General features: G+C 44.8%; 1 protein-coding gene across 4 annotated transcripts in view; it reads right to left on the reverse strand.

The window, feature by feature from the left end:
* Positions 1 to 1,816: 1,816 nt before the first annotated feature.
* The window catches only part of LOC130297697 (bactericidal permeability-increasing protein-like), a 146,618-nt gene continuing 125,083 nt past the window's right edge, over positions 1,817 to 23,351 (reverse strand). For all 4 annotated transcript variants that reach the window (XM_056550455.1, XM_056550459.1, XM_056550457.1 and 1 more), the window contains 4 exons: positions 15,844 to 15,886; positions 6,780 to 6,843; positions 5,854 to 5,930; positions 1,817 to 2,214 (listed from right to left, as the gene is read on the reverse strand). In XM_056550455.1, the coding sequence (XP_056406430.1) occupies positions 2,152 to 2,214; positions 5,854 to 5,930; positions 6,780 to 6,843; positions 15,844 to 15,886 (247 nt within the window). In that variant the 3' untranslated portion in view covers positions 1,817 to 2,151. The remainder of the gene's footprint in view (positions 2,215 to 5,853; positions 5,931 to 6,779; positions 6,844 to 15,843; positions 15,887 to 23,351) is intronic.

Here is a 23,351-nt window from a genome sequence, read left to right on the forward strand (position 1 = left end):
ATTCTTATTCATGAGGATTATAATAAAGCTGTGTATTTTCCCAAAGTGCTGGATCATCTTTTTCTTTGTTTCATTGGATTCGACACCATGAGCCTGAGTGTGGATCAGTGCACGGGAACTCGTGGAGGGGAGCTGGCACTTTTTTCAAATACTGTAGATTGGCCATGAAATAGGAAGGATTAAAGTTCATTCCTCCCCATTCCATATCCAATCAACTCCATTGGATTGGACATAAAAGGGGGGGGGGGTCATCTTAAAATCAGGATTGTCTTATAATCGAGCAAATACGGTACTTGATAAAATGCCGCTGTAAATAGTTGGCTGTCCCGACACCGATACCAGACATTTGCACCAGTACTTGTACGAATGTTACTGATACCCATCCCAATACCAGTAGACCATAAAAAAAAAAAGAAGAAAAATCCCTCTCACGCTCCATTATCTGGAGTGGTGTGGGACCTGCCGCACAATGATGTCATTTTATTGTGTGGCAGGTCCTGCACCACTCCGGCTTGCAGAAGGTCCTGCAACACTAACAGAGCAGAGGATATCCAGGTCTGTTCAGCCTGGGAGAGGAGAGACAGTGGGAGTGAGATTTTTATAATTTTCTTTTGAAAAATACTTATTGGGGGAAACTACTTAATGGTGGCATCTACCTAATAGGAGATTCTATACCTACCTGATTACCTAATTACTGGGGGGCTTCTACCTAAAAGGGGAGGATTCCCTATCTATCTTCTAGGGGGCTTCTACCTAATAGGGGTAGATTCCCTAGCTACCTACTTACTGGGGCCTTCTACCTAATGAAGGGGGGTATTCTCTACCTACTGGGGGCTTCTACCTAATAAGGGGGGGGGGGGGGTATTCTCTACCTCGTTACCTCGCCTAGCAGGACTGCCTCCCTTTTTATACTATTGGTATTCTCTACCTACTGGGGGCTTTTACCTTATAGGGGAGGAGATTCCTTACCTTCCTACTGGGGGTATATCCTAATTATGAGTGTCAGTGAGGGCCTCATGTTCAATATTTGCCTAAGGCTTCACAAAGTCAACAGCCACCTCTACTGTCACATGACATAAAAATGTATTGGTAATTGGTATCGGTGAGTTCTTTAAAAATAAGTGTTCGTACTCGCACTGGGTCTTAAAAAATGGCACCGAGACATCCCTAATTTTTTGTAATAATTTTCCTGCATATACAAAACATGTTTATTATGGATGATACATGTAAAGTGATTAATAAAGATTTTTATTTATATTCAAAAAATATCAGTGCATCTCATACTGAATCTTTCTCCTATTAAAGGGGTACTCCGCTGCTCAGCGTTTGAAATAAACTGTTCCAAACGCTGGAGCCGGGAGCACGTGATGTCATAGCCCCGCCCCCTCATGATGTCATGCCCTGCCCCATCAATGCAAGTCTATGGGAGAGGGCGTGACAGCTGTCACGCCCCCTCCTATAGACTTGCATTGAGGGGGCGGGGCATGGCATCATGAGGTGGCGAGGCAACGACATCACGAGCTCCCGGTGCCGGCTCAAGCGTTCGGAACACTGAGCAGCGGAGTACCTCTTTAATCTTTCCTGTGGCTATTTAGGGTACTCCAGCATTTGATAACTTATCCTATATCCCCTGTGGATAGGGGATGAGTTATCGAACGCTGGAGTACCCCTTTAAGGTAGTGGAGGTTTATAGTATTGTGGTGACTAAAAGGTGGCGTGTTTGGTGTACTGTGTGGTGTTGTGACTGTGACTAGAGTTCGTGACGCCAGGAGTGTTAACCATCACACTACCAAGGATAAGCGATTGCCGGTGCCAAGTGCAGGGTAAAGAAATACCTCAGATGCCAGATTAGGGAAACCACTTTAACTTTACTTCAGGAATCTGCAACATTGTACAAAAAGGAACAATTCACTTTAGTGCAATATTCGCTGAACAATGCTTTTGGGAATCACAGTTTCTTGGCACTTTGGGACTGCTAGTCCTTTCTGACTAACTTGTGACTTGGAATGGTGTGAACCTGACTTGGACATACTTGACTTGACTGACAGACTGAAGACTTGTTTGGAGACAGTGGAGAAGACAAGAGGTTCCAGGGTAAGGGCTTACTGTCCAGGATCAACCTATTTACCCATCTACAGTCTGCTATTACATCTATAGCCAGGTGCCGTTTACAGTTTTTCCATAGTGAATATTGGCCCCAAAGAGAAGGAAATCCTAAACGAAAAGAAAAGTATTGTTAGAAATGCCACTAAATAGTATTGTTAAATTAAATGAGATTTAAGAACTGTTCTTTACAGATTCACATAAAATTTAGGCCCAGGCAAACTGACAGCACAAAGGCAAACTGACAGCACAAATGGTTGATAGAGCAAACTGTCCAAAAAAACTTTATTGGGCAAAAAAAGCTGCGGTCCGATGTTAGCTGGGAGTCAATAGAGAAATCTGAAACACTAGACCAACTTAGCTTTTTTTTACTATTCATTGGCAATTTTCAAAATCGCAGCATGCTGTGATTGTGGCATTCTTTCAGGGTATCTTGTCGTGTTTTTTTTTTCAATAGACTTCTATGAGAGGAAAAAAAGCCAAGAAAATCGCATAAAATCCTTGAGTCACATGATGAAAAAAAATCACGCGACTTGTAATGAGAAAAATGCAGAGGGAAAAAACACCAAGACTAAAAAAAAAACATTTTTTGAAAGAAAGAAACAAACAAAACACCACAAAGACGGCTTATTGGGAGAGCATAATAAGGGGGGCAGATTTTAGTGGCTTTATTTTTCCAGGTCAAAAAAAAAAATAGCAAGAATAAAGTTGTGTGAAAACTTAGCCTGATGGTAGGGTTACACGAAGCATACATGCAGCATAAGTCACGTTGCGCACAATCCGCTGCAAAGCTGGAAATACACTGTGTAGTCTCCTATGAGCAGACACACATGGTTACCTGGGGGCAACCCTTTGTGCGCAGTGAGTTTTGGGTAATGTCTCTTTGATGCCTCCAAACCTCACTGCGCACACAGGGCTGATGTGGGCAGCAGATATGCTATGTGTGCCCTACCCTTAAAGGGGTTTTCCAGGACATTGATAGTTCATTAATGTTTGAGAGGTCTGTCACCTTGTGCTTCTCCTAATAAGCAAACTTAAAGGGTTACTCCACTGGAATTTTTTTTTTTTTTTATCAACTGTTGACAGAAAGTTAAACAGATTTCTAAATTACTTCTATTTAAAAAATCTTAATCCTTCCAGTACTTATCAGCTGCTGTATGCTCCAGAGGAAGTTGTGTAGTTCTTTCCAGTCTGACCACAGTGCTCTCTGCTGACACCTCTGTCCATGTCAGGAACTGTCCAGAGAAGGATAAGTTTGCTATGGAGATCTGTTTCTATTCTGGATATTTCCTGACATGGACAGAGGTGTCAGTAGAGAGCACTGTGGTCAGACAGAAAGGAAATTAAAAAAGAAAATAACTTCCTGTGGAGCATACAACAGCTGATAAGTACTGGAAGGATTAAGTTTTTTAACACATCTGTTTAACTTTCTGGCACCAGTTGATAAAAAATAAATAAAAATAAAGTTTTCCACCGGAGTACCCCTTTAAAGGGGTTTTCCAGGACTTTTTCATTGATAGGCCATTAATGTTTGAATGGTCTGTCACCTGGTGCTTCTCCCAATAAGCAAACTTAAGAGTATATTCACACGGACAGGTTACAAACAAGTGTGTTTTTTGTTTCAGATTTGAGCAGCAAATTTGTAGCAGATTACATTGACCTGAATGGGAAATTCCACTGCAAAAACACCCACAGCGGCAAACACGCTCGCAACTTGCCTGTGTGAACGTACCCTAAAACACAGTAAATGAGGCTGATGGCAGAAGGCTTTATACCAGCAGTACTCAACTGGTGGACCACGGTCCAGATCCGGACCACAGCCGCCAGTCATCTGGACCGCCCACTGGTTCTCCCCTCATTCATTTGTTTAGGTGTCTCTAAGACAGTATTATATTCAGGGGCACAGTGTGTGGCAGTATTATATTCAGGGGCACAGTATGTGGCAGTATTATATTCAGGTGCACAGTGTGTGGCAGTATTATATTCAGAGCACAGTGTATGGCAGTATTATATTCAGGGGCACAGTGTGTGGCAGTATTATATTCAGAGCACAGTGTATGGCAGTATTATATTCAGAGCACAGTGTATGGCAGTATTATATTCAGAGCACAGTGTATGGCAGTATAATATTCAGAGCACAGTGTATGGCAGTATTATATTCAGGGTCACAGTGTGTGGCAGTATTATATTCAGAGCACAGTGTATGGCAGTATTATATTCAGTGGCACAGTGTGTGGCAGTATTATATTCAGGGTCACAGTGTGTGGCATTATTATATTCAGGGTCACAGTGTGTGGAAGTATTATATTCAGGGTCACAGTGTGTGGCAGTATTATATTCAGGGACACAGCATGTGGCAGTATTATATTCAGGGGCACAGTGTGTGGCAGTATTATATTCAGGGGCACAGTGTGTGGCTGTATTATATTCAGGGTCACAGTGTGTGGCAGTATTATATTCAGGGTCACAGTGTATGGAAGTATTATATTCAGGGTCACAGCGTGTGGCAGTATTATATACAGGGGCACAGCATGTGGCAGTATTATATTCAGGGGCACAGTGTGTGGCTGTATTATATTCAGGGGCACAGTGTGTGGCAGTATTATATTCAGGGGCACAGTGTATGGCAGTATTATATTCAGGGGCACAGTGTGTGGCTGTATTATATTCAGGGTACAGTGTGTGGCAGTATTATATTCAGGGTCACAGCGTGTGGCAGTATTATATTCAGGGGCACAGTGTGTGGCAGCATTATATTCAGGGGAACAGTGTGTGGCAGTATTATATTCAGGGGAACAGTGTATGACAGTATTATATTCAGGGGCACAGTGTGTGGCAGTATTATATTCAGGGTACAGTGTGTGGCAGTATTATATTCAGGGGAACAGTGTGTGGCAGCATTATATTCAGGGGAACAGTGTGTGGCAATATTATATTCAGGGACACAGCATATGGCGGTATTATATTCAGGGATACTCAATGCGGCAGTATTATTTTTAGGGGTACAGTATGCGGCAGTATTCAGAGAATACAGGAAACAGTATATTTACATCCTCCACACTTCAGTTGAGTACCGCTGCTCTATACCATTATGTATTAGGCCTGATCTGCAGTAACTTAGCAAGGCCATTATACAATGTACCATCTTTTGACTTGTACTGTGTAAAAGCCTGGAAAACCCATTTAGGGTACAGTCCAACATTACGTTGTGCAAAATCTGCTGCGCAGTGGGAAATACGCTGCGTATTCTCCGATGAGCATACACACAGGGCTATCCAGCAGCCCTGTGTGTTCAGTGAGGTTTGGAGGCAGGGTCGCGTGCGGCCCCGCCTCCAGACCTCACCGAACACCCAGGGCCGTTAACGAGTTTAACTTTCATGACAGGAAAAAAATTGTTTGCATTTGTTTCCACGTGTTCTATTAACTATACTTTTTTTATTTCAGTTTTTGCATGACATAGCTACTGTAACCGCCCGGAATCGGACCCGGTCTTCCAAGGATAAAACCACTAAAACTAAGTCAGCCAAACCTATTTATATGGCTAACATATATATATATATATATATATATATATATATATATTTGTCTCTTTACCAGTGAAAATATGGCAATACCTATATTTGCCATTTAACCACTGATGAAGAGACATAAAGGTCTCGAAACCCGTTTGGCACTGGCGATTAAATATCTATGTTAGTCAACTGAATGAGCTGGAGGTACTCAGGTTAGGAAACACTGGCAAAAACAAACCTGCTGCGGCCTTAGGACCACGTCTGACAGCTGTACTTTATCCAGAAGCGGGAGAGGAAACCCCTTGTTCAGTCTCTCTATATAAGCAGAATAGACATAGTTCATCATCAGGATATATTGAGGAATACATGGACACATAGTATAATATCTGTAACCTGCCAGCTATAATTAAATAAGAATTTTGTTTATTACCAGAGGATAAAAATTCATTTCAGTCATATGGTGTTTTATGATATGCAAAATAGAGCCAGTACTGTAACTGTAATGAGTGGTGCCTCTATGTAATAGTCACATGACCACAACATGTCTAGGAAGCAAGCAATGATGGTTTCCATTTAAAGGGGTACTCCGGTGGAAAACTTTTTTTTTTTTTAATCAACTGGTGCCAGAAAGTTTTGTAAATTACTTCTATTAAAAAATCTTAATGCTTCCAGTACTTATTAGCTGCTGAATACTATAGAAAAAATGCCTTTCTTTTTGGAACATAGAGATCTCTGCTGACATCATGACCACAGTGCTCTCTGCTGACATCTCTGTCCATTTTAAGAATTGTACAGAGTAGGAAAAAATCCCCATAGAAAACATATGCTGCTCTGGACAGTTTCTAAAATGGACAGAGATGTCAGCAGAGCACTGTGGTTGTGATGTCAGCAGAGAGCTCTGTGTTCCAAAAAGAAAATAATTTCCTCTGTAGTATTCAGCAGCTAATAAGTACTGGAAGGAGTAAGATTTTTTAATAGAAGTAATTTACCAATCTGTTTAACTTTTTGGCACCAGTTGATTTAAAAAAACAAAAAAGTTTTCCACTGGAGTACCCCTTTAACGACAGCATCAACAAGCCAGATACAAATCCTGCGCATCAAATCTGCGCAGAATCCTGTACGTGTGAACGTACCCTAAAGAGAAGTAAGCACTGAAGAACTTACCGTTAACCTGAGGCAATAATACACTTGATAAGTAATAGTTCACAGCTACATTCAGTAATGTCACCTGTAACATAGAACAGATAATACTTACACATTTACCAGTCATCTAGAACAATTTGTAATACAGAACTGAGGTCAGGGAATATTTTAAGTAAAAACATAAAATAGTACTAGCAAATAATACAGCCACATCCTGACCACATATTACTACTGCCACTATACACAGACCAACATTAACGCCCTGGAATTACAGTGCAGTTACATTCAGTGACTTACAGGTGGCGTCTTCTTTGGAGTCATAAAGATTTCTTTCAGCCATCACTAATGTCCTAAGAATTGGACAGGCAAGTATCTAACACCATCCTACTGATTAACCCACACAGTGTCCCAGATGGTTATAATGTCCCCCCCTTGGTAAGTAAGTAGATCCCCCCACCACCACCACCACCGCCGCCAGGGGAGTATGAAAGGTGAACAGGTGACTTATCTGCCCAATGGGGTCTCTCTAAACTGTCCCCCTTATATAGTGAGGTCAGGGTTCAGCTCACTTTCTTAGAGCTGAGGTACAGTGAAGACAAGTCTGAGGAGTCTGTGGAGTGATCCTGAAGGAGGCCTGAGGCCTAGTCCAGCAACCTTCTACTTCAAGTCAACCCCTGCACCGTGGGTGAAAGTCAAAGCCCACGGTAGGACCTAAATATATTGGGAATTCTGCTGAAGTCCAGTCATGTCCAAGTAGTCAGTAAAGTCAGTCTGTTAATTACCTGGCACAGGTAAAGCTGGGCTGCTTTGGGTGGTGTATAGATCAACCATGCCCTGGTGTCACGAAGAGGTTAATACACACATTACCCTGTCCAACACCACAGAGCTACTCCTAGTAGGTATAGATGCCACCCTAGTATATAGAATGACAATTAGTAGGTGGAGTTGCCCGCCCCTAGTAGGTAGAGCTACACCTAGTAGGTATAGTTGCCCTTCCTAGTACGTAGAGCTACACCTAGTTGGTATAGTTGCCCCCCCAGTAGGTATAGGTGCCCCAAGTAGGTATAGTTTACCCTCCTCCAGTAGATATAGGTGCCCCTACTAGGTATAGTTTCCCCTCCTCCAGTAGATATAGGTGACCTTAGTAGGTATAGTTTCCCCTCCTTTAGTAGATATAGGGGCCTCTAGTAGGTATAGTTTCCCCTCCTCCAGTAGATATAGGTGCCCCAAGTAGGTATAGTTTCCCCTCCTCCAGTATATATAGGTGCCCCAAGTAGGTATAGTTTCCCCTCCTCCAGTAGATATAGGGGCCTCTAGTAGGTATAGTTTCACCTCCTCCAGTAGATATAGGTGCCCCAAGTAGGTATAGTTTCCCCTCCTTTAGTAGATATAGGTGGCCCTAGTAGGTATAGTTTCCCCTCCTCCAGTAGATATAGGTACCCCTAGTAGGTATAGTTTCCCCTCCTCCAGTAGATATAGGTACCCCAAGTAGGTATAGTTTCCCCTCCTCTAGTAGATATAGGTGCCCCTAGTAGGTACAGTTTACTCCCCTCTCCAGTAGATATAGGTACCCCTAGTAGGTATAGTTTCCCCTCCTCCAGTAGATATAGGTACCCCAAGTAGGTATAGTTTCCCCTCCTCCAGTAGATAAAGGCACCCCTAGTAGGTATAGTTTCCCCTCCTCCAGTAGATATAGGCACCCCTAGTAGGTATAGTTTCCCCTCCTCCAGTAGATATAGGTGTCCCTAGTAGGTATAGTTTCCCCTCTTCCAGTAGATATAGGTGCCCCAAGTAGGTATAGTTTCCCCTCCTCCAGTAGATATAGGTGCCTCTAGTAGGTATAGTTTCCCCTCCTCCAGTAGATATAGGTGCCTCTAGTAGGTATAGTTTCCTCTCCTCCAGTAGATATAGGTGGCCCCTAGTAGGTATAGTTTCCTCTCCTCCAGTAGATATAGGTGCCCTTAGTATGTATAGTTTCCCCTCCTTTAGTATATATAGGCACCCCTAGTAGGTATAGTTTCCCCTCCTCCAGTAGATATAGGTGCCCCTAGTAGGTATAGTTTCCCTTCCTCCAGTAGATATAGGCACCCCTAGTAGGTATAGTTTTTCCTCCTCCAGTAGATATAGGCACCCCAGTAGGTATAGTTTCCTCTCCTCCAGTAGATATAGGTGCCTCTAGTAGGTATAGTTTCCTCTCCTCCAGTAGATATAGGTGCCCCAAGTAGCTATAGTTTCCTCTCCTCCAGTAGATATAGATGCCTCTAGTAGGTATAGTTTCCCCTCCTTCAGTAGATATAGGTGCCTCTAGTAGGTATAGTTACCCCTCCTTCAGTAGATATAGGTGCCCCTAGTAGGTATAGTTTCCTCCCCTCTCCAGTAGATATAGGCAGCCCTAGTAGGTATAGTTTCCTCTCCTCCAGTAGATATAGGCACCCCTAGTAGGTATCGTTTCCTCCCCTCTCCAGTAGATATAGGTGCCCCTAGTAGGTATAGTTTCCTCTCCTCCAGTAGATATAGGTGCCTCTAGTAGGTATAGTTTGCTCTCCTCCAGTAGATATAGGTGCCCCTAGTAGGTATAGTTTCCCCTCCTCCAGTAGATATAGGTGCCCCTAGTAGGTATAGTTTCCTCCCCTCTCCAGTAGATATAGGCAGCCCTAGTAGATATAGTTTCCTCTCCTCCAGTAGATATAGGCACCCCTAGCAGGTATAGTTTTCCCTCCTCTAGTAGATATAGGTGCCCCTAGTAGGTACAGTTTCCTCCCCTCTCCAGTAGATATAGGTGCCCCTAGTAGGTATTGTTTCCCCTCCTCCAGTAGATATAGGTGCCCCTAGTAGGTATAGTTTTCCCTCCTCCAGTAGATATAGGTGCCTCTAGTAGGTATAGTTTCCTCCCCTCTCCAGTAGATATAGGTGCCCCTAGTAGGTATAGTTTCCCCTCCTCCAGTAGATATAGATGCCCCTAGTAGGTATAGTTTCCTCTCCTCCAGTAGATATAGGTGCCTCTAGTAGGTATAGTTTCCTCTCCTCCAGTAGATATAGGTGCCCCAAGTAGGTATAGTTTCCTCTCCTCCAGTAGATATAGGTGCCCCTAGTAGGTATAGTTTCCTCCCCTCTCCAGTAGATATAGGTGCCCCTAGTAGGTATAGTTTCCTCTCCTCCAGTAGATATAGGTGCCTCTAGTAGGTATAGTTTCCTCCCCTCTCCAGTAGATATAGGCAGCCCTAGTAGATATAGTTTCCTCTCCTCCAGTAGATATAGGCACCCCTAGAAGGTATAGTTTTCCCTCCTCCAGTAGATATAGGTGCCTCTAGTAGGTATAGTTTCCTCTCCTCCAGTAGATATAGGTGCCCCAAGTAGGTATAGTTTCCTCTCCTCCAGTAGATATAGGTGCCTCTAGTAGGTATAGTTTCCTCCCCTCTCCAGTAGATATAGGTGCCTCTAGTAGGTATAGTTACCCCTCCTTCAGTAGATATAGGTGCCCCTAGTAGGTATAGTTTCCTCCCCTCTCCAGTAGATATAGGCAGCCCTAGTAGGTATAGTTTCCTCTCCTCCAGTAGATATAGGCACCCCTAGTAGGTATCGTTTCCTCCCCTCTCCAGTAGATATAGGTGCCCCTAGTAGGTATAGTTTCCTCTCCTCCAGTAGATATAGGTGCCTCTAGTAGGTATAGTTTGCTCTCCTCCAGTAGATATAGGTGCCTCTAGTAGGTATAGTTTGCTCTCCTCCAGTAGATATAGGTGCCCCTAGTAGGTATAGTTTCCCCTCCTCCAGTAGATATAGGTGCCCCTAGTAGGTATAGTTTCCTCCCCTCTCCAGTAGATATAGGCAGCCCTAGTAGATATAGTTTCCTCTCCTCCAGTAGATATAGGCACCCCTAGCAGGTATAGTTTTCCCTCCTCTAGTAGATATAGGTGCCCCTAGTAGGTACAGTTTCCTCCCCTCTCCAGTAGATATAGGTGCCCCTAGTAGGTATTGTTTCCCCTCCTCCAGTAGATATAGGTGCCCCTAGTAGGTATAGTTTTCCCTCCTCCAGTAGATATAGGTGCCTCTAGTAGGTATAGTTTCCTCCCCTCTCCAGTAGATATAGGTGCCCCTAGTAGGTATAGTTTCCCCTCCTCCAGTAGATATAGATGCCCCTAGTAGGTATAGTTTCCTCTCCTCCAGTAGATATAGGTGCCTCTAGTAGGTATAGTTTCCTCTCCTCCAGTAGATATAGGTGCCCCAAGTAGGTATAGTTTCCTCTCCTCCAGTAGATATAGGTGCCCCTAGTAGGTATAGTTTCCTCCCCTCTCCAGTAGATATAGGTGCCCCTAGTAGGTATAGTTTCCTCCCCTCTCCAGTAGATATAGGTGCCCCAAGTAGGTATAGTTTCCTCTCCTCCAGTAGATATAGGCACCCCTAGTAGGTATAGTTTCCTCTCCTCCAGTAGATATAGGTGCCTCTAGTAGGTATAGTTTCCTCCCCTCTCCAGTAGATATAGGTGCCCCTAGTAGGTATAGTTTCCTCTCCTCCAGTAGATATAGGTGCCTCTAGTAGGTATAGTTTGCTCTCCTCCAGTAGATATAGGTGCCCCTAGTAGGTATAGTTTCCCCTCCTCCAGTAGATATAGGTGCCCCTAGTAGGTATAGTTTCCTCCCCTCTCCAGTAGATATAGGCAGCCCTAGTAGATATAGTTTCCTCTCCTCCAGTAGATATAGGCACCCCTAGCAGGTATAGTTTTCCCTCCTCTAGTAGATATAGGTGCCCCTAGTAGGTACAGTTTCCTCCCCTCTCCAGTAGATATAGGTGCCCCTAGTAGGTATTGTTTCCCCTCCTCCAGTAGATATAGGTGCCCCTAGTAGGTATAGTTTTCCCTCCTCCAGTAGATATAGGTGCCTCTAGTAGGTATAGTTTCCTCCCCTCTCCAGTAGATATAGGTGCCCCTAGTAGGTATAGTTTCCCCTCCTCCAGTAGATATAGATGCCCCTAGTAGGTATAGTTTCCTCTCCTCCAGTAGATATAGGTGCCTCTAGTAGGTATAGTTTCCTCTCCTCCAGTAGATATAGGTGCCCCAAGTAGGTATAGTTTCCTCTCCTCCAGTAGATATAGGTGCCCCTAGTAGGTATAGTTTCCTCCCCTCTCCAGTAGATATAGGTGCCCCTAGTAGGTATAGTTTCCTCTCCTCCAGTAGATATAGGTGCCTCTAGTAGGTATAGTTTCCTCCCCTCTCCAGTAGATATAGGCAGCCCTAGTAGATATAGTTTCCTCTCCTCCAGTAGATATAGGCACCCCTAGAAGGTATAGTTTTCCCTCCTCCAGTAGATATAGGTGCCTCTAGTAGGTATAGTTTCCTCTCCTCCAGTAGATATAGGTGCCCCAAGTAGGTATAGTTTCCTCTCCTCCAGTAGATATAGGTGCCTCTAGTAGGTATAGTTTCCTCCCCTCTCCAGTAGATATAGGTGCCTCTAGTAGGTATAGTTACCCCTCCTTCAGTAGATATAGGTGCCCCTAGTAGGTATAGTTTCCTCCCCTCTCCAGTAGATATAGGCAGCCCTAGTAGGTATAGTTTCCTCTCCTCCAGTAGATATAGGCACCCCTAGTAGGTATCGTTTCCTCCCCTCTCCAGTAGATATAGGTGCCCCTAGTAGGTATAGTTTCCTCTCCTCCAGTAGATATAGGTGCCTCTAGTAGGTATAGTTTGCTCTCCTCCAGTAGATATAGGTGCCCCTAGTAGGTATAGTTTCCCCTCCTCCAGTAGATATAGGTGCCCCTAGTAGGTATAGTTTCCTCCCCTCTCCAGTAGATATAGGCAGCCCTAGTAGATATAGTTTCCTCTCCTCCAGTAGATATAGGCACCCCTAGCAGGTATAGTTTTCCCTCCTCTAGTAGATATAGGTGCCCCTAGTAGGTACAGTTTCCTCCCCTCTCCAGTAGATATAGGTGCCCCTAGTAGGTATTGTTTCCCCTCCTCCAGTAGATATAGGTGCCCCTAGTAGGTATAGTTTTCCCTCCTCCAGTAGATATAGGTGCCTCTAGTAGGTATAGTTTCCTCCCCTCTCCAGTAGATATAGGTGCCCCTAGTAGGTATAGTTTCCCCTCCTCCAGTAGATATAGATGCCCCTAGTAGGTATAGTTTCCTCTCCTCCAGTAGATATAGGTGCCTCTAGTAGGTATAGTTTCCTCTCCTCCAGTAGATATAGGTGCCCCAAGTAGGTATAGTTTCCTCTCCTCCAGTAGATATAGGTGCCCCTAGTAGGTATAGTTTCCTCCCCTCTCCAGTAGATATAGGTGCCCCTAGTAGGTATAGTTTCCTCCCCTCTCCAGTAGATATAGGTGCCCCAAGTAGGTATAGTTTCCTCTCCTCCAGTAGATATAGGCACCCCTAGTAGGTATAGTTTCCTCTCCTCCAGTAGATATAGGTGCCTCTAGTAGGTATAGTTTCCTCCCCTCTCCAGTAGATATAGGCAGCCCTAGTAGATATAGTTTCCTCTCCTCCAGTAGATATAGGCACCCCTAGAAGGTATAGTTTTCCCTCCTCCAGTAGATATAGGTGCCCCTAGTAGGTATAGTTTCCTCCCCTCTCCAGTAGATACAGGTGCCCCTAGTAGGTATAGTTTCCCCTCCTCCAGTAGATATAGGTGCCCCTAGTAGGTATAGTTTTCCCTCCTCCAGTAGATATAGGTGCCCCTAGTAGGTATAGTTTCCCCTCCTCCAGTAGATATAGGTGCCTCTAGTAGGTATAGTTTCCTCCCCTCTCCAGTAGATATAGGTGCCCCTAGTAGATATAGTTTCCTCTCCTCCAGTAGATATAGGCACCCCTAGAAGGTACAGTTTTCCCTCCTCCAGTAGATATAGGTGCCCCTAGTAGGTATAGTTTCCTCCCCTCTCCAGTAGATACAGGTGCCCCTAGTAGGTATAGTTTCCCCTCCTCCAGTAGATATAGGTGCCCCTAGTAGGTATAGTTTTCCCTCCTCCAGTAGATATAGGTGCCCCTAGTAGGTATAGTTTCCCCTCCTCCAGTAGATATAGGTGCCTCTAGTAGGTATAGTTTCCTCCCCTCTCCAGTAGATATAGGTGCCCCTAGTAGGTATAGTTTCCCCTCCTCCAGTAGATATAGATGCCCCTAGTAGGTATAGTTTCCTCTCCTCCAGTAGATATAGGTGTCTCTAGTAGGTGTAGTTTCCTCTCCTCCAGTAGATATAGGTGCCTCTAGTAGGTATAGTTTCCTCTTCTCCAGTAGATATAGGTGCCCATAGTAGGTATAGTTTCCCCTCCTCCAGTAGATATAGGTGCCTCTAGTAGGTATAGTTTCCCCTCCTCCAGTAGATACAGGTGCCCCAAGTAGGTATAGTTTCCTCTTCTCCAGTAGATATAGGTGCCCCTAGTAGGTATAGTTTACCCTCCTCCAGTAGATATAGGTGCCCCTAATACGTATAGTTTCCTCTCCTCCAGTAGATATAGGTGCCCCTAGTAGGTATAGTTTCCTCCCCTCTCCAGTAGATATAGGTGCCCCTAGTAGGTATAGTTTCCCCTCCTCCAGTAGATATAGGTGCCCCTAGTAGGTATAGTTTCCTCCCCTCTCCAGTAGATATAGGTGCCCCTAGTAGGTATAGTTTCCCCTCCTCCAGTAGATATAGGTGCCTCTAGTAGGTATAGTTTCCTCCCCTCTCCAGTAGATATAGGTGCCTCTAGTAGGTATAGTTTCCTCCCCTCTCCAGTAGATATAGGTGCCCCTAGTAGGTATAGTTTCCTCTCCTCCAGTAGATATAGGCACCCCTAGTAGGTATAGTTTTCCCTCCTCCAGTAGATATAGGTGCCCCTAGTAGGTATAGTTTCCCCTCCTCCAGTAGATATAGGTGCCCCTAGTATATATAGTTTCCTCCCCTCTCCAGTAGATATAGGTGCCACTAGTAGGTATAGTTTCCCCTCCTCCAGTATATATAGGTGCCTCTAGTAGGTATAGTTTCCCCTCCTCCAGTAGATATAGGTGCCACTAGTAGGTATAGTTTCCCCTCCTCCAGTAGATATAGGTGCCCCTAGTATATATAGTTTCCTCCCCTCTCCAGTAGATATAGGTGCCTCTAGTAGGTATAGTTTCCCCTCCTCCAGTAGATATAGGTGCCCATAGTAGGTATAGTTTCCCCTCCTCCAGTAGATATAGGTGCCTCTAGTAGGTATAGTTTCCCCTCCTCCAGTAGATATAGGTGCCTCTACTAGGTATAGTTTCCCATCGTCCAGTAGGTATAGTTTCCTCCTCCCCCAGTAGGTAGATGTGCCCCTGATAGGTATAATTGCCCACCCTGTAGTTCGTTACCCCCTATAAATAAACTCATCTCTGTTCCCAGTCACGCACAAAGACTGATTTTATCCTGTGCAACTGCACCACTTCTGTCTCCAAGGGGAAAGAAAAAAGCTGTCGGACTGGGTAACTTACAATGATCTTCTTTCACCCGCTTAAACCACTGTGACTGTAGCTTAGTCAGTGTTGGCTGACTGACTATTTGTCCCTCAGTGGGTGGAGATACCCCTAGTAGGTTTAATTGCAACCCCAGCAGGTATAGATTTGTCCCCCAGTAGGTACAGGTGCCCTCCACAGTAGGTAGAGCTACCCTTAGTAAATATAGTCCCTTCCAGTAGGTAGAGCTACTCCTAGTAGGTATAGTTGCCCCCTAGTAGGTAGAGCTACTCCTAGAAAGTATGGTTGCCCCCCTGCCCACTGTGAGTGTAGCTTAGCCAGTGTTGGCTGAGTCAATGATGGGATAAGCGGTGTAGAGGCAGCACCGTAGCCTCCCCCACCAGAGAGCCACATTCTTCCGTCTGATGTTAGATGCTCAACTCGCCTCATGACTGTGGTAAGTATTTAGTAAAGCAAATGTTTCCCCTTCAACCTCAGTTTACACTGTCTAACCACTGCATGTCACTGAATGCCAGTCACCTGAGTAAGCTCTGTGCAGACATTGAGGAATTCTGGGAAATTTCAGTTCTGAATGCCCCATAATTGTGATTAAAGCCACAATTAAATCCATAATTCAGGGTCTGTACAAAATAAGTAATGTAATACATGTACAAAATGGCTTTAATTAAATGGGACTTTTGGTATACTTACAGAGAAAGGTCCAACATCAGAGTGTTTGAGATCCATATGCACCCTGGGAAGAAAAGCAAGAAAAAAAAAGTTCAAAGTAAAGTCTACATCACTGTACATGTGCCCCCATAGTGTGGCAGAATCCCATAAAGATCAATGGAAGCGGAACTTCTGCAGTGTGAACAGGTTCTTACTGTTCCTGGCTATAGGGGCATTTGGCTTAGAGTATTAGATGTATAGAAGCTAACAATAAGGGGGCACTGTGGCAGACCCTAAGGGGAGGTGTCACGATCACACCCTATCGGTCCAGCCAAGACATTAGAGAGAGTGTGATGGTGCAAGGGTTAAAGCCGCCAGACCTCTGGGTATCCACTACAAGTCCCAGCAAATCACCAAATTAACCCTTAGATAAACGTGTTTTACCAGAGCCTCCTTCAGAAAGGTGAGCTCCTATATTTAGAGATCAAAGACCAGAGCTGATTAATTAAACATTCAATCTGATAAAAGGTATCACAGTGCTGACTATATAAAAATACAGGAACAAATGACATACAGGTATAACAATATATAAAAGACAAAAGCGAAAATAGAAGATAGTCAGCTACTCCTTTCCTTCCGGAGTGCCGGTATGTGTACTATCCTGTTACCTGTTTATACCTCTTGAATAAATCTAAAGACCGTGCGCTGGCTCTTGCTTTCTTTCTTAATATATAAAAGAGTTTAGCAAGGCAAGTTCAGAAAACAAAAGATGAAGTTCTTACAGCATGATGATATAGCAGTCCATGAGAGTGAGTTCCAGCTGTACTTAGGATGGTCTTGTCAGCTTGTTGCACAGCATTGAACACCCTGAGTCTAGCATTGTTAAATATTATATATCTGCCTTTTTGGAGGGAGACTCCATTCCCCTCTCCCCTCTGATCCCACCAGGGGGTCTTCTCTCTTCCTGGCCCCTTATCTGTTTGATTATATGATGGGACCAGAGTGCATGACTTCAAAAAAGCCTTTGACTTCAAAGGAGATGTAAACAAACAGCCAGACCCCCAAATGAAATGCAATACACAAAAAACAAAGGATACACAGTCTGAATTACCCCTCACCCATAGCTTGGATAATACATCACACAGTTATAATTATAATACACATATAGGATTTTAATAATCAGGCCTTGGGCCTGACACCTCCCCCTTAAGATGGGGACACAGAGATCTTGCCTGTCCAGGCTGATTGTTCTGTCTCCCTTAACCATCTATTTCTTTTCTTGACACCACAGGCCCTGCATTCCCAGGCAAAGATGGCACTGAAGGGGCCTAGTACCTGATTAAGCTGCCTCCTCCTTTCATCTGAGAGCTGTGTATTGATCTCCACATCCTGAAGGGATCCCTGGCTCTTAGCCTCCTCCACTAGGTCTAGTAGGGGATCACTACCCAGCCCTTCCTCTGGTGCACTGCATACACTGAGTACCACCTCCTCAGGGTCATAGTATGCCATATTAATGTGGTACTGTCTCTGCCTCTGACCTTTCTCATCAAGGGCAACTACATATGTGGAGGGTTCTAGGCGCTGCAGAATGGGGAAGGGACACTCCCAGGAAGCCTGCAACTTATTCTGCCTGATGGGGTTCAGAACCATTACCTTCTGTCCCACTTCATAGACCCGATCCCTTGCATTGCGATCATACCAGTACTTCTGCCTGGACTGTGCTGCTGTGAGGTTGTCATGTACAAGCCCAGTCAATGCCTGCATCATGTCCCTGAATCTCAGAACATACTCCACCACAGAAGTCTCAGGGGCATGTAGCCCCCTTTCCCATTTTTCCCTAACTAAATCTCGGGGTCCCCGCACTTTGTGACCATATAATAACTCAAAGGGCGAGAAACCTGTAGACTCTTGGGGTACCTCCCTGTAAGCAAATAACAGATGGGGTAAATACTTTCCCCAGTCTCTGCCCTCCGATTCTACAAATGTTTTTAGCATTTGTTTCAAGGTGTCATTGTTACCGGACACCCTGTCCAACCAATGTAGAGGGTTGTGATCAGTTATGACAGTAAAATCCCTCTCATACAGGTATGGCTGTAATTTTTGCAAAGCCCAGACCACAGCTAGACATTCCTTCTCTATGACCGCATAGGCCACTCCCAAATGTCCTGCCAGGGGGGTCTCATGGGCCAACCTCAGCAGCTCTTTCCTGTACTGCCTAGGAACCACTAACAGCCTTTCTCTCTCCTGGGCCCCTAGCATGCCTTTGGAAAGGGACTCCCAGTACTAGATTTCATTTTCCCAATATACCCGATGCCCCTCTGTGTCAACACCTGTATGCTCAGCACGTTGTCTCAGCCCTTCAAGAGAAGGGGCACTGCGCAGAGCTTCCCGGAAATGCAAATTTTCCTCCCCCCATCTCGCGGTATCAGGGAGCACATTTCCCCCAGGTGAACTAGCATCTCCACCTTCCTCTGCTGGGGCTTGCAAGTCACACAGCTTGCCCCTTGCATCACCATCCTCCCTTCCTTTTAAAGCTGCAGCCCTGGCACGCTGCTGACGCGTTACCACTGCCACCATTGGTATGCCTCCCTGGGGTTTACCTTCCTCCCCCTCAGTTCCAGACATAACAATACAGGCATCATACACAGGGCTATCGCTCCTTCCCTCCTCCTCCTTAGGCTCACAGGATTGGGACATATCACTCACTGCTGGTCCCTCATCCTTACATGTCACCAGGGGCACACCAACCCCTCCCCCTAGCCCATCTCCACTAGGTTTTGGCATTGGCAATGCATTGTCACCACATTTTACAATACACCCCATTCCACTTTTGGGAAACATTACTGGTTCAGTCACAGGTAAACAATTATCAATCCCCTGCACTCCCTCCCAGTTTCCACATTTCGCTGCGTCTCCCAAAGTCTCGCACAGTACCTCAGAATGAACAGGGCTCTCTCCTAGCCCATCTGGTGTGAAGGTAGTGTCCTCTGGAGCATAATGACAGAGCATCCGACCCAAATCATTCCCCAACAGAACATTAACAGGGATGTCCTAGGAGACCCCACCTCCCGCAAACCTTGGCCTGTACCCCAATCCAGGTACACACGGGCCATGGGCACAGCAGGCCGCACACCTCCAATTCCTTTTAAAGCCATGGTTCTTCCAGGGATGATGTCCTCTGTATCCACCACTTCAGGCCGCATCAAGGTAAATGAGGCTCCAGAATCTCGTAACCCCACTGTCACCCGGTCACCCACAGTTACACTTTGCAGGTTATCCGCTCTTTTCTCCACCGCTCCGGACACCAGAAGAACGGCTGTGTGTTCTCCAGCTACTGGTGGAGAATTCTTTTTGTTGGGGCAAGTGGCACTCAGGTGCCCAATATTGTTGCATCTGTAACATCGGCGGGTGTCCCCCTGACCCAATGTGGCTCCTGTTGCTTTTGGGAATGATGGCAAGAATTTCCCGGCTGACCTGGTGGTGCTTTGTGGTTGTGTGGCTCCCCTCTAGGTACTTGCTCCAGCTTTTGCAGATCCACGCTTTGCTGCTGGCGCCCGGTTGTTGGCAAAGTCATCTCCTAGTTCTGCTACTTCCATGGCTGTCCACTCTCTGGCTTCAAAGCTCTGTGTTTGGAGAAACTGATCCAGGACCATCAAGTCCTCCAGGGCCTCATAGGTAGTGACTTGTAGGCCCCCAGTCCATTGCCTGAATGCAGTCCTTAGCTGACCTGCATGTTGAGTGCAGCTTTCTGTGGCACTTTGTTGCAAAGTCCGAAACTTTTTCCGATAAGTCTCTGGAGTCAGATTAAAACTTTTGAACAGGGCAGATTTTATTGCCTCATAGTTCTGGTCACTCTCAGAGGAGAGAGAAGCAAACACATCCAGAGCTTTTCCTCGCAACCGTGCGGTTAGATATCGTCCCCACTGTTCCTTAGGTAGATGGAACTGCCGGCAAACCTTTTCAAATCCCCGGATTAAGCATCCCCTCTCAGCCTCAGAACCTCCAGTTCATGCCTTCGCTGGGCCTCTATTTCTGCGGCTTGTGCCTCTCTCTCAGCAGTTTGGTACTGGAGAAGCAGTTGGAGTTTCATATTAGCATCCACATTCCCAAGGTGTTGTAAGGCAGTCCGCATATAAGAGTCCAAGGCCTCATGTGGAGTACTGTCCTGATGGGGAGTAATGTTGTATTCCCCAGGAGAGATCAGTCCTTGGATGGCAGTTCCAGCTGTAGGACTTTGTCTCATGTCACTCAGCTCTTCTGCACGGGCATCATACTCCACAAGATCAGCAATAAGTTGTTCCTTGTTCTTTCCTGCAGTAGGGATGTCCTTTTCTTGGCACATTAGCTCCAGTGCAGGCTTGGACTGCTTGCGATATGCCTCCATATTTCAGAGATGAGACAGAGGAGGTAAAACAGGAGATGGGGAGGACAGAACTGTCTTGCACTCTTTTTGTATGTCTTTTAAACCAGCACTGAGCTCTGTCTTTGAAATTTACACACAAGAAGATGTATGCAATTTCTTTTTAGTGCTAAGATTTCCCTACAGGTAAAATCCAGCAAGCACTAAAAATCTCTAAATATATCCCGACGCTACCACCAGTTGTCACGATCACACCCTATCGGTCCAGCTAAGACGCTAGAGAGAGTGTGATGGTGCAAGGGTTAAAGCCGCCAGACCTCTGGGTATCCACTACAAGTCCCAGCAAGTCATCAAATTAACCCTTAGATAAATGTGTTTTACCAGAGCCTCCTTCAGAAAGGTGAGCTCCTATATTTAGAGATCAAAGACCAGAGCTGATTAATTAAACATTTAATCTGATAAAAGGTATCACAGTGCTGACTATATAAAAATAAACATATGACATACAGGTACAAAAATATATAAAAGCGTTTAGCACGGCAAGTTCAGAAAACAAAAGATGAAGTTCTTACAGCATGATGATAGCAGTCCATGAGAGAGTTCCAGCTGTTCTTAGGATGGTCTTGTCAGCTTGTTGCACAGCATTGAACACCCTGAGTCTAGCATTGTTAAATATTATATATCTGCCTTTTTGGAGGGAGACTCCATTCCCCCCTCCCCTCTGATCCCACCAGGGGGGCAACTCTGTTCCTGGCCCTCTTATCTGTTTGATTATATGATGGGACCAGAGTGCATGACTTCAAAAAAGCCTTTGACTTCAAAGGAGATGTAAACAAACAGCCAGACCCCCCCCCAATAAAATGCAATACACAAAAACACAGTCTGAATGACCTCTCACCCATGTCTTGGATAATACATCACACAGTTATAATTATAATACACATATAGGATTTTAATAATCAGGCCTTGGGCCTGACATGAGGGTATTGTTAATACTAGTATTGAGGCAATACGGCAGACATTAAGCAGTGTTAAGGGCACGGGGACTGGTCTGGGGTGTAGCTGTAGGCTGTACTGGCTGTAATGTAATGTCTGCTTTACGATTGGACACAGAGTGCCGAGGTGAGTGTACAGTACAGTGCAGATATGTAAGTGTACAGTACAGTGCAGATGTGTAAATGTACAGTACAGTGCAGATGTGTAAGTGTACAGTACAGTGCAGATCTGGAAATGTACAGTACAGTGCAGATGTGTAAGTGTACAGTACAGTGCAGATGTGTAAGTGTGTGTACAGTGCAGATGTGTAAGTGTACAGTACAGTGCAGAGGTGTAAGTGTACAGTACAGTGCAGATGTGTAAGTGTACAGTACAGTGCAGATGTGTAAGTGTACAGTACAGAGCAGATGTGGAAATGTACAGTACAGTGCAGATGTGTAAGTGTACAGTACAGTGCAGATGTTTAAGTGTACAGTACAGTGCAGATGTTTAAGTGTACAGTACAGTGCAGATGTGTAAGTGTACAGTACAGTGCAGATGTGTAAATGTACAGTACAGTGCAGATGTGTAAGTGTACAGTACAGTGCAGATGTGTAAGTGTACAGTACAGTGCAGATGTGTAAGTGTACAGTACAGAGCAGATGTGTAAGTGTACAGTACAGTGCAGATGTGTAAGTGTACAGTACAGTGCAGATGTGTAAGTGTACAGTACAGTGCAGATGTGTAAGTGTACAGTACAGTGCAGATATGTAAGTGTACAGTACAGTGCAGATGTGTAAGTGTACAGTACAGTGCAGATGTGTAAGTGTACAGTACAGTGCAGATCTGGAAATGTACAGTACAGTGCCGATGTGTAAGTCTACAGTACAGGGCAGATGTGTAAGTGTACAGTACAGAGCAGATGTGTAAGTGTACAGTACAGTGCAGATGTGTAAGTGTACAGTACAGTGCAGATGTTTAAGTGTACAGTACAGTGCAGATGTTTAAGTGTACAGTACAGTGCAGATGTGTAAGTGTGTGTACAGTGCAGATGTGTAAATGTACAGTACAGTGCAGATGTGTAAGTGTGTGTACAGTGCAGATGTGTAAATGTACAGTACAGTGCAGATGTGTAAGTGTACAGTACAGTGCAGATGTGGAAATGTACAGTACAGTGCAGATGTGTAAGTGTACAGTACAGTGCAGATGTGTAAGTGTGTGTACAGTGCAGATGTGTAAGTGTACAGTACAGTGCAGAGGTGTAAGTGTACAGTACAGTGCAGATGTGTAAGTGTACAGTACAGAGCAGATGTGGAAATGTACAGTACAGTGCAGATGTGTAAGTGTACAGTACAGTGCAGATGTGTAAGTGTACAGTACAGTGCAGATGTGTAAGTGTACAGTACAGTGCAGATGTGTAAGTGTACAGTACAGTGCAGATGTGTAAGTGTACAGTACAGTGCAGATGTGGAAATGTACAGTACAGTGCAGATGTGTAAGTGTACAGTACAGTGCAGATGTGTAAGTGTGTGTACAGTGCAGATGTGTAAGTGTACAGTACAGTGCAGAGGTGTAAGTGTACAGTACAGTGCAGATGTGTAAGTGTACAGTACAGAGCAGATGTGGAAATGTACAGTACAGTGCAGATGTGTAAGTGTACAGTATAGTGCCGATGTGTAAGTGTACAGTACAGGGCAGATGTGTAAGTGTACAGTACAGTGCAGATGTGTAAGTGTACAGTACAGATGTGTAAGTGTGTGTACAGTGCAGATGTGTAAGTGTACAGTACAGTGCAGATGTGTTTGTGTGTACAGTACAGAGCAGATGTGTAAGTGTACAGTACAGTGCAGATGTGTAAGTGTACAGTACAGTGCAGATGTGTAAATGTACAGTACAGTGCAGATGTGTAAATGTACAGTACAGTGCAGATGTGTAAGTGTACAGTAGAGTGCAGATGTGTAAGTGTACAGCACAGAGCAGATGTGTAAGTGTAGAGTACAGTGCCGATGTGTAAGTGTACAGTACAGTGCAGATGGGTAAGTGTACAGTACAGTGCAGATGGGTAAGTGTACAGTACAGTGCAGATGTGTAAGTGTACAGTACAGTGCAGATGTGTAAGTGTACAGTACAGAGCAGATGTGTAAGTGTACAGTACAGTGCAGATGTGTAAGTGTACAGTACAGTGCAGATGTGTAAGTGTGTGTACAGTGCAGAT

This window comes from Hyla sarda, chromosome 13 (assembly GCF_029499605.1).
Source record: "Hyla sarda isolate aHylSar1 chromosome 13, aHylSar1.hap1, whole genome shotgun sequence".
Classification (NCBI taxonomy): domain Eukaryota; kingdom Metazoa; phylum Chordata; class Amphibia; order Anura; family Hylidae; genus Hyla; species Hyla sarda.